Genomic DNA, 12,253 nt, shown 5'->3' with positions numbered 1-12,253 from the left:
TACCATGGACACTGTTATATATTGATGTATTCAACTTGTATATTCATATAGTTGCAAATTTGAACACAAATGATGATAAAGACCAAACTAATAGAGCACAAATCCCCTGCTCCAGTAACTGAGGGATAGTGAACAGATTATTCAGCAAAATAAACCTCTGCAGGGTGATAAAGACTACACTGTGTAATGTTCCATTGACCGATAGGTAATAATTGAGTGCAAAATATTGATTTGACATATCTGAGTGACCTCAGCATGACTCGCAGTACCTGAGCGCTCTGTTATCAGTCGTAGCTGACCACTAGATCTGCCATCGATGAATCAGAGATGTATTTCAGGGAGTCTCTGCATCTACACCAGACGTGACACAAGCAAACAGAAGCCGGTGATGTTGTCTGCTGTGACAGTGAACTGATGACGTTCTGTTTCTGTATTAATCAGCACTGATGTTTACAACATTGATGATTTCAGGTCTATGTCCAATCACTCACCAATCCCTAAATACTTCGCCTGTAGTTTTTTCACATATCACAATATAATATCAATATCATCTGGTCAGTGTAAAATATTGATATGAATTTGATCTTATATCACCCCCCTCATGATGTGCACTTCTGGGTTTAGCGCTGAGCGTCAGGAAATTAAACGTCACAGTTTTGCATTGTGCTTAGAAAATTATTATAGATTTATGCTTTCAGTTTGAATAGAAATCTTACTCTGTAGAGTATGTCGATCTAAAATGGTAATTGTGCATCAACAGCTGTCAACCATGTTGGTTTGCAGACGCACGCTCATAACTAATTTAGGTAACACTTTAGAATAAGGTTCCATTAGTTAATGTTAGTTAACTACTTTCGTTAACATGAACTAAGCAAGAACAATCCTTCTACAGCATTTATAAGTCTTAGTTCACTCGTCACTCGTCACTCATCATCACTCGTCATCACTCGTCACGAGTGACGAGTGACGAGTGATGACGAGTGACGAGTGATGACGAGTGACGAGTGACGAGTGATGACGAGTGACGAGTGATGACGAGTGACGAGTGACGAGTGATGACGAGTGACGAGTGATGACGAGTGACGAGTGACGAGTGACGAGTGACGAGTGATGACGAGTGACGAGTGACGAGGGACGAGTGATGACGAGTGACGAGTGACGAGTGATGACGAGTGACGAGGGACGAGTGATGACGAGTGACGAGTGACGAGTGATGACGAGTGATGAGTGATGACGAGTGACGAGTGACGAGTGATGACGAGTGACGAGTGACGAGTGATGACGAGTGACGAGTGATGACGAGTGACGAGTGACGAGTGATGACGAGTGACGAGTGACGAGTGATGACGAGTGACGAGTGACGAGGGACGAGTGATGACGAGTGACGAGTGACGAGTGATGACGAGTGACGAGGGACGAGTGATGACGAGTGACGAGTGACGAGTGACGAGTGATGACGAGTGATGAGTGACGAGTGACGAGTGATGACGAGTGACGAGTGACGAGTGATGACGAGTGACGAGTGACGAGTGATGACGAGTGACGAGGGACGAGTGATGACGAGTGACGAGTGACGAGTGATGACGAGTGATGAGTGATGACGAGTGACGAGTGACGAGTGATGACGAGTGACGAGTGATGACGAGTGACGAGTGATGAGTGATGACGAGTGACGAGTGATGACGAGTGACGAGTGATGACGAGTGACGAGTGACGAGTGATGACGAGTGACGAGTGACGAGTGATGACGAGTGACGAGGGACGAGTGATGACGAGTGACGAGTGACGAGTGATGACGAGTGATGAGTGACGAGTGACGAGTGATGACGAGTGACGAGTGACGAGTGATGACGAGTGACGAGTGACGAGTGATGACGAGTGACGAGGGACGAGTGATGACGAGTGACGAGTGACGAGTGATGACGAGTGATGAGTGATGACGAGTGACGAGTGACGAGTGATGACGAGTGACGAGTGATGACGAGTGACGAGTGACGAGTGATGACGAGTGACGAGTGATGACGAGTGACGAGTGATGACGAGTGACGAGTGACGAGTGATGACGAGTGACGAGTGACGAGGGACGAGTGATGACGAGTGACGAGTGACGAGTGATGACGAGTGATGAGTGACGAGTGACGAGTGATGACGAGTGACGAGTGACGAGTGATGACGAGTGACGAGTGACGAGGGACGAGTGATGACGAGTGACGAGTGACGAGTGATGACGAGTGATGAGTGACGAGTGACGAGTGATGACGAGTGACGAGTGACGAGTGATGACGAGTGATGACGAGTGACGAGTGACGAGTGATGACGAGTGACGAGTGATGACGAGTGACGAGTGACGAGTGATGACGAGTGACGAGTGATGACGAGTGACGAGTGACGAGTGATGACGAGTGACGAGTGATGACGAGTGACGAGTGACGAGTGATGACGAGTGATGACGAGTGATGAGTGACGAGTGATGACGAGTGATGACGAGTGACGAGTGATGACGAGTGACGAGTGATGACGAGTGACGAGTGACGAGTGATGACGAGTGACGAGTGACGAGTGACGAGTGATGACGAGTGACGAGTGACGAGTGATGACGAGTGACGAGTGATGACGAGTGACGAGTGATGAGTGATGACGAGTGACGAGTGACGAGTGATGACGAGTGACGAGTGACGAGTGATGACGAGTGACGAGTGATGACGAGTTACGAGTTACGAGTGACGAGTGACGAGTGACGAGTGATGACGAGTGACGAGTGACGAGTGATGACGAGTGATGAGTGACGAGTGATGACGAGTGACGAGTGACGAGTGATGACGAGTGACGAGTGACGAGTGATGACGAGTGACGAGTGACGAGTGATGACGAGTGACGAGTGACGAGTGATGACGAGTGACGAGTGATGACGAGTGACGAGTGACGAGTGATGACGAGTGACGAGTGATGACGAGTGACGAGTGACGAGTGACGAGTGATGACGAGTGACGAGTGATGACGAGTGACGAGTGATGACGAGTGACGAGTGACGAGTGACGAGTGATGACGAGTGACGAGTGATGACGAGTGATGACGAGTGATGACGAGTGACGAGTGATGACGAGTGACGACGAGTGACGAGTGATGACGAGTGACGAGTGATGACGAGTGACGAGTGATGACGAGTGACGAGTGACGAGTGACGAGTGATGACGAGTGACGAGTGATGACGAGTGACGAGTGACGAGTGATGACGAGTGACGAGTGACGAGTGATGACGAGTGACGAGTGACGAGTGACGAGTGATGACGAGTGACGAGTGATGACGAGTGACGAGTGACGAGTGACGAGTGATGACGAGTGACGAGTGACGAGTGATGACGAGTGACGAGTGACGAGTGATGACGAGTGACGAGTGATGACGAGTTACGAGTGACGAGTGACGAGTGACGAGTGATGACGAGTGACGAGTGACGAGTGATGACGAGTGATGAGTGACGAGTGATGACGAGTGACGAGTGACGAGTGATGACGAGTGATGACGAGTGACGAGTGACGAGTGATGACGAGTGACGAGTGACGAGTGATGACGAGTGACGAGTGACGAGTGATGACGAGTGACGAGTGACGATTGACGAGTGATGACGAGTGACGAGTGACGAGTGACGAGTGATGACGAGTGATGAGTGACGAGTGACGAGTGATGACGAGTGACGAGTGATGACGAGTGACGAGTGACGAGTGATGAGTGATGACGAGTGAAGAGTGACGAGTGATGAGTGATGACGAGTGACGAGTGACGAGTGATGACGAGTGACGAGTGATGACGAGTGATGACGAGTGACGAGTGATGACGAGTGACGAGTGATGACGAGTGACGAGTGACGAGTGATGACGAGTGACGAGTGACGAGTGATGACGAGTGACGAGTGACGATTGACGAGTGATGACGAGTGACGAGTGACGAGTGATGACGAGTGATGAGTGACGAGTGACGAGTGATGACGAGTGACGAGTGATGACGAGTGACGAGTGACGAGTGATGAGTGATGACGAGTGAAGAGTGACGAGTGATGAGTGATGACGAGTGACGAGTGATGACGAGTGATGAGTGACGAGTGATGACGAGTGACGAGTGACGAGTGATGACGAGTGATGAGTGACGAGTGACGAGTGATGACGAGTGATTAGTGACGAGTGACGAGTGATGACGAGTGACGAGTGACGAGTGATGACGAGTGACGAGTGATGACGAGTGACGAGTGACGAGTGATGAGTGATGACGAGTGAAGAGTGACGAGTGACGAGTGATGACGAGTGACGAGTGATGACGAGTGATGAGTGACGAGTGATGACGAGTGACGAGTGACGAGTGATGACGAGTGACGAGTGACGAGTGACGAGTGATGAGTGACGAGTGATGACGAGTGACGAGTGATGACGAGTGACGAGTGACGAGTGACGAGTGACGAGTGACGAGTGACGAGTGATGACGAGTGATGAGTGATGACGAGTGATGAGTGACGAGTGATGACGAGTGACGAGTGATGACGAGTGACGAGTGACGAGTGATGACGAGTGACGAGTGATGACGAGTGACGAGTGACGAGTGACGAGTGATGACGAGTGACGAGTGATGACGAGTGACGAGTGACGAGTGATGACGAGTGATGACGAGTGACGAGTGACGAGTGATGACGAGTGACGAGTGACGAGTGATGACGAGTGACGAGTGACGAGTGATGACGAGTGATGACGAGTGACGAGTGACGAGTGATGACGAGTGACGAGTGACGAGTGATGACGAGTGACGAGTGACGAGTGATGACGAGTGACGAGTGACGAGTGATGACGAGTGACGAGTGACGAGGGATGACGAGTGACGAGTGATGTGCAGTTAAACTGTGCTAGAAATAACTGACTGCTGTGAGAAGAGCAGAAGAGCAGTGATTACAGCACTGATGATGATGATGATGATGGTGATGATGATGGCGAAAGAGACAGGAAATGATCTTCAGTAAACCACACATGTCCTGATCATGTGATGTCACTGATAGGAGCTGCTGCAGGGGCTGATGGGATTATTTACCCATAAACCCCCACCACATGTTTAACTGAAGTCCTGATCTTCTGCTGTAACAGACTTCAGCTTGAGGTTCGTCAGCTCTTCTATCAAATATCATAAATTTTTATAGCATTTCCCCTTCAACTCTTTTAGTAATTTTCATCAGTTTAATGTGTTTTTTTTTTACCAACCTTTTTGTTTTTTACAGTTTTGGTCGGTAAGTCAAAAGTAAGTCTGTACAGTTAAATCCAAACATGATATGGACTAGTTTCTGTGAATATTAATCTGCAAAAATACAATTTAAATATGAATGAATGGCACAAACGTGAGGATTCGATGCACACCTGATGCTTTTCAGCGTCTGAGAACATGAACACATAAACATAATGCTCTGAGCGTCACTTCAGGAGCATTTTACCGTTTATTTACCGTACAACTATCATCATATCATATATCAGCAGAAACCTAAAGGTCTTCACAACAACCTGGGAATAACATTTGGTTTAACTTGAAGAAATTGTGACAGAAATATATTAGCTTATGTAATGATGGTATTACTACTAATGACACTTATTATTAAAACAGTATTCTATAAGGAAAATTGTCCAGAAAAATCTTTTGCAATGTAAATACACCAGTGTCACATGGATGTGTGTAAAGATTATTTCTGCTTCGTTCATCCAGAAATCATCAAATCTCTGTGAGTTTCTTTCTTCTCTGAACATTTCTCAAAACATCTTCTTTTGTGTTTCACTGAAGAAAGCCTTACAGGTCTGAACGACTTTATTCTATTGTATTTAATTGTTCTACTGGTTGTAATTGGTACAGTTTAATTGTTTCTAATTACTTGTCTTTAACAGTGTTTGGACTTTATATCACTGTTTGCTGCAGAATTGTGAAATCTGACCAGAATCTAAAATGTTGATGTCATAACTCTGTTTATCAGAATACAAGGTTACATGGGTCTAAACCCGAGACTAACAGACTAACTATTGATTTATTTTATGGGTGTAACACTGCATCTATCTGTATCTTAATCAGTGTTTCATCCGTTTCATCTTTAAAACCTGATTTCCCTCAGAAAGTCACCAGTCTAGAGAAGAGCAATCCTAAATTAGGAAATATAAGACTTTACTTCATATTTACTTTAACTGTTAGTGATGTCTTCATTATTTAAATATTTAATATTTATATTTTTATGGAGTTATAACTATACATTATTATATTTAAACAACAAATAGAAATATAATATATATATAATAGAAATTATTTTTAATTTGAGTGTAGATTATTATAGTTAAAAATAAATAGTAATCAGATTTAAGTGTGGGCTGTGTTTTTAATTGTAATCTTATAATAATGTTAAAGGGCTCCCTAAAGTAAAGAGCAGAAGCTGAGGTACATTTTTATCTCTTAGAAAATTTAAATTATAATAGAATTTATGTAAAGAGCAATTTGTTCAGTAAACCTTTGTTAAAATCATTCTTAAATGAAGATGCATTTACAATGCATTTTTTTATTCCATTAAACTTTATCTTGACTCCTTTTTAATAGTAAAATTAAATTGTATAAATCAAAAAGCATGTATAATTCATTAAAATCATGAAACTTGTAGATTTTCACATCAATTTATTATTATTATTTTTTTAATTACATTTATGGCCCACCATATTATTTTAATGTTATTAAATTGTTTTAGCATATCTAATTATTTCTATGCATAAAACAACCTAATTTATCAAAATGTTTTCTTAAAATAGCTTTAATTCCCAACTTTACAGCAGAAAAACAACATGTTAACAGCCCGGTTCATGAAATGACTTTGGTCTATAGAGCTAGTTTCACTCTTCAGGTTCAAGAACTTCAGCAACCAACTCCGGCCTCTTTGAGCTTTAAAAACTTTCTTCAGAAAACAGAAAAGCACACTTCGTCCATGTTGTTATACAGTCTGTGTGTGAGATGAACATCGCGGAGCGCTAAACTCTCCTGCAGTGTGTGTTTTATTCACACTCGAAGTCTCATCCAATCAGATGTCAGGCTCTGAGTGATCTGTTTAATATTAATGATGTTGCTCTCAGCTGATTGGAGGAGCAGTGATCATCAGATAATGATGGTGATTGTATCTCCAGTCCTGATGCTCTGTAGTTTGGATGTGAAGTTTAGGATCCTGTAAGCTTTCTCCAGTCTCTGTAATCCCATTTTGGGTCTGTCTGCCCTGATCTGGGTCACCCTCCACGAGCCGCCCCCCGGCCCATAATCCCTCAGTCCCCACAGACTCTGATCACGCCTCGATACGAGAGAGCTTCAGGACACTTCAGAGCTCAGACACACCTTTCTACTACAATAACAATAATAATACAATAGTTTAAAATACATTTGCCATAATATTAATTCCTGTTAGATGTGTGTTACACAAAGAATTGTGTGTTGTGTTTTGGAAACTGACTCAAAGGCTGAGTATTAGTGTATGTTTTGTAGATCTGGTGTGTGTTTCTGTGAGTGTCAGCTTTCACAAACTGTGATGAGGAAAGACTCTGTGTGTGAGCAGGTGAATAAAGGTGATTATTAACTGTTATAATTAAAGCATTAGAGTTAATACATTTGTAATAAATTGTAAAACACAAATTAACACAAAAATAAAATAATACAAATAAATAAAACTGAAACAGAATTTAGGGGGAGGATCCAAAAAGGAATTTGTGTGTGTGTGTGTGTGAGTGAGTGTGTGAGTGTGTGTGTGAGTGTGTGTGTGTGTGTGTGTGTGTGAGTGTGTGTGTGTGTGTGTGTGTGTGTGTGTGTGTGAGTGTGTGTGTGAGAGTGTGTGTGTGTGAGTGTCTGTGTGTGTGTGTGTGAGTGAGTGTGTGTTTGTGTGTGTGTGTGAGTGTGTGAATGTGTGTGAGTGTGTGTTTTTAATTATTTTTAATTATTTTGATAATTGATTAGCTGGCTGAATATTCTTTGATTAATCAATTAATCTGATAAAAAGCCTTTCTTATTTAGAGACAGATGTGCCTGCTGAATGCTATAAACATACTGTATGGTGAATATTTCTATATCTGTGTATATTATGATGAAAAATTAATCTTGCTGCCGCGTTCTGAATTAATTGTAAAGGTTTGATAAAATTGGCTGGAAGACCTGACAAGAGAGCATTGCAATAGTCCAGCCACAGAACAAGAGCTTGAACAAGGAGTTGTGCAGCATGATCCCAAAGAAAGGGCTTGATCTTCTTGATGTTGAATAAAGCAGATCTGCAGGATCGGACAGTTTTAGCAATGTGGTCTGAGAAAGTCAGCTGATCATCAATCATAACTCCAAGACTTCTAGCTGTTTTTGAAGGAGTTATGGTTGATGTGCCTAACTTGATGGTGAAATTGTGATGGAACGATGGGTTTGCTGGAATCACAAGCAGTTCTGTCTTGGCAAGGTTGAGTTGAAGGTGATGGTCCATCATCCAGGAAGAAATGTCAGTTAGACAAGCTGAGATGTGAATAGCTACCGTCGGATCATCAGGATGGAATGAGAGGTAGAGTTGAGTGTCATCAGCATAGCAGTGGTATGAAAAGCTATGTTTCTGAATGACAGAACCTAATGATGCCATGCAGACAGAGAAGAGAAGTGGTCCAAGAACCGAGCCCTGAGGCACCCCAGTAGTTAGATGTTGAGACTTGGACACCTCACCTCTCCAAGATACTTTGAAGGACCTATCTGATAGGTAAGACTCAAACCACTGAAGTGTGGTTCCTGAGATGCCCTTTGTCAGTAGGGTTGATAGGAGGATCTGGTGGTTAACCGTGTCAAAAGCAGCGGACCGATCCAGCAGGATAAGTACTGAAGATCTGGATTCTGCTCTTGCCAGTCTTAGGGCTTCAACAACTGAGAGCAAGGCTGTTTCAGAGACTTGTTTGAACACAGCTCGTTCAAGTGTTTTTGCAATAAAAAGAAGAAGGGAAACTGGTCTGTAGTTCTCTAAAAGAGATGGGTTGAGGGTGGGTTTCTTAAGTAGTGGAGTTATACGTGCCTGTCTAAATGATGAGGGAAAAACACCAGTGTGGAGGGAAGTGTTGATGATGTGAGTGAGTGCAGGTACAACTGCAGGAGAAATGGCTTGAAGGAGATGAGATGGAATTGGATCAAGCGGGCAAGTTGTAGGGTGATTAGAAAGGATGAGTTTTGACACTTCAAGGGCCCTATCTTGCACCCAGCGCAATTGACTTTGTACACCGACGCATGTGTCATTCCTATTTTGCACCCGCGCAAAGCGCGCTTTTCCCTCCACAGAGGCACGTCGCTAAACTAGTGAATGAACTTGCGCTCCCTGGGCGGTTCAGCGCAAAAAAAGAGGCGTGTTCCTGCGCAAACAATCCCTGGTGCTATTTTGCTGTTCCATTAAGCAATTGCGCCACTGACCAGAAAAAACCTAGTCTAAAGTCAGTGGCGCGTTGCGCGCTGTCCATTATGCTATTTTAAGGGCGCATGCTTGACCATAATGTATATAGCGTGCACAACGCGCATACACTTTGCTCATATAATCTACACAGATTTTATTAAGATTCATAAATTGTTACACTAAAAAAATATTAACACATGAGATTACGGAAATCATTGTGGTGTGCCACGAAGATGTGAAAAAATAGGCATAAATCTAGCTTACAAATTATTCAGGCTAATTGTAGTAATTAAGGATCAGACCCGTTTGCCCAATAGTGGCAAGACATATATGTATATAAGGACATCTGACAAATTGGTTTGTCCGTCAAGAACCAGGAAAAAAAATCGATGAAACAGTTGTGGCTATTTCCTCCCACGCCTGTTTAACCGACGCTATTTTGGGTGGGTTTCTCCCATCCCCATACAACACAACTTCTCTGTCTTTCACTGCTTTTACAAGAACATCAGTCTCCTGGCTGTGAACCGCTCCTGGCGTGCGCCTGGTAAATACGCCATAATAATAGCAATCCATAATGGAAATAGCGCACCTGCTTTTAAAGGGAATGTTGGATGACGCTCTGATTGGTTTATTTCACGTTACGCCCAAACCACACCTATGAATAATGAAGCTACTTCAGACCCACCCATTTTATATTTGCGCCGGGCGCAAGAGCCACTTATCCCGCCGGGAAAATAGCAACAGCGCCGAGACCCGCCCACAAAGTTACTTGCGCTTCGCGCTTTGACACTTGCGTTTCAGATCGTTAAAATAGGACCCCAAATGTTGTTGTATGTTGTTCCTGTTATGACATTGCAGAAAATAGAAAACATTTCTAAAATAGAATTCCATGTCGCTAACTTTCACATGTTGCTGTCGCGGGTGGTCAGGACAAAAACTACACGAAAAAGATACTTTTTATCGCATCTCGTAACATCTGGTTGAGACACGGTGTTACAGTTTGACACCCCCAAAAATCGAAATATAAAAATATTAATTCTGACAGATCTAATAATTGAATCTGCAATTAGGTAAAGTGGAGAGAAGAGATCCAGTCTGGAGATGAGCAGGAACAGTTTTTTTGTTTGTTTATGTTTTTAATATTCAACAGGCAAAAACTATGATGACACGTTTCGTCGTTACCAACATAGTTCAACGATTCAGTGTTTCCCGAAACCATAGTTTAAACGAACATTCACAAACAATGTCGCGAACTTACGTGGTAGGAACTACAGCTCTTGAGCTGTGGTTAGAAGCATAGTTTCTTGTTAGCAAGGGATATAGGCTTAAATAAATATACTCTTGGGCACAATAAGCAAGCTAACATGTAGTGCAATCTATTACATTTATTACATTATGTCTTAATAAAAAAAAAACTTAATTTTAATCAATGTATGTTTGAGCTTCAACTAAAACGCAGTTTTTGAAGTGTGCATGTGCACAAATACCTAAGGAAACCCTGGATGACAAAAAATGACAGGGAACAAAAGTAAATTAGTCATCAGGTGTCATGTTCAATACAGCAACATCTTATGAGATGTCTAATCAGTTCAATAGCAGCAGTTATTCCTCCACCGCGTGTGACATCATTAAAAGTATGCCCTATGTTGTTGAACTAAAGTGGTTCAAACGACGGAGATGCGACCGTGTTCAGGAAGCAGTCGTAACTAGCTAGATCGTTTCAACAACAATGCATCGTACTCTGTGTGGTTAATCAGTGTGTTACGTCGTTGTACGGGAAATGCACCCCTGGATGATGACATCACTGAATTCAATGATGAACTGCCTTTTTGCATTATTGACACACTATTCTCCTATTTAATGTTGTTCAGTTGCTTTGTCACAATCCGTATTGTTAAAAGCGCTATATAAATAAAAGTCACCTGACTTGATTATATTGATGTAACTATGGTATGTTTTCTGGAATCGGTGAGGTGATTGTTTGATGGTGGTCGTGTCTCTGTGATTTTTCAGGATGTTTGGGAAGAAGAAGAAGCGTCTGGAGATCTCGGCTCCGTCTAACTTCGAGCACCGCGTCCACACCGGCTTCGACCCGCAGCAGCAGAAGTTCACCGGTCTGCCGCAGCAATGGCACAGTCTCCTGGCCGACACGGCCAACCGGCCCAAGCCCATGGTGGACCCCTCCTACATCACCCCCATGAAGGTACTTCCTGTTCCTGCGGCTCACTTCCTGTGCCGACAGCTCTCGTCCTCTCACACTGGTTCATTTCTTTAGTTTAATCACTGACGATTATCAGAGAACATGGGCCCTGCTCCAAAACCCCAAATATAAATCATAAAGCAGCGCACATGTTTTCATGGAGGAGAATCAAATCTTGTGTAGAGTTGCTGTTTATGTTGAATTCAAACTGGGGCTGTAAGGGAAACATTTAGAGGAAAACTGTAAAAACACAAAATTCGTAAATATGTATAAATGTTAGTAAACTAAATAAATTAATGTATTAATCAAAGGCAGATTTTAAATAAATAAAATGTGATTCAAATAAATAGCTAAATAAAATAGCATTTAAAATAAATACAAATTTGATTAAATGAATGAGATGATAAAATGAAAATAATAATACAATGAAAATAAAAAATGAATAAAAATTATATTTTAAACAAACAAAATATAAATAAACATTAATTTATTAAATAAAAATGTAATTAAAATAAATAATGATTTTTAGAACAAAAAAGTGCTAAAAATAAATAAATAAACAGATTTAAATAAGTAAATCATTAGATTTAAATAAACAAAATTAATTAATTAAAAGTTT

The 12,253-nt window shown here is 42.5% G+C and overlaps 1 protein-coding gene across 2 annotated transcripts in view; it reads left to right on the top strand.

Moving 5' to 3' along the window:
• Positions 1-12,253, top strand: part of LOC127984407 (serine/threonine-protein kinase PAK 5-like) — a 52,842-nt gene that overhangs the window by 5,344 nt on the left and 35,245 nt on the right. For both annotated transcript variants that reach the window (XM_052587046.1, XM_052587047.1), the window contains exon 2: positions 11,448-11,637. In XM_052587046.1, coding sequence (XP_052443006.1) covers positions 11,449-11,637 — 189 coding nt within the window. In that variant the 5' untranslated portion in view covers position 11,448. The remainder of the gene's footprint in view (positions 1-11,447; positions 11,638-12,253) is intronic.

Source organism: Carassius gibelio, chromosome B20 (genome assembly GCF_023724105.1).
Source record: "Carassius gibelio isolate Cgi1373 ecotype wild population from Czech Republic chromosome B20, carGib1.2-hapl.c, whole genome shotgun sequence".
In the NCBI taxonomy this organism is placed as follows: domain Eukaryota; kingdom Metazoa; phylum Chordata; class Actinopteri; order Cypriniformes; family Cyprinidae; genus Carassius; species Carassius gibelio.
Note: the sequence above shows the minus strand (reverse complement) of the source record. Positions and strands in the feature narration are given on the sequence as shown.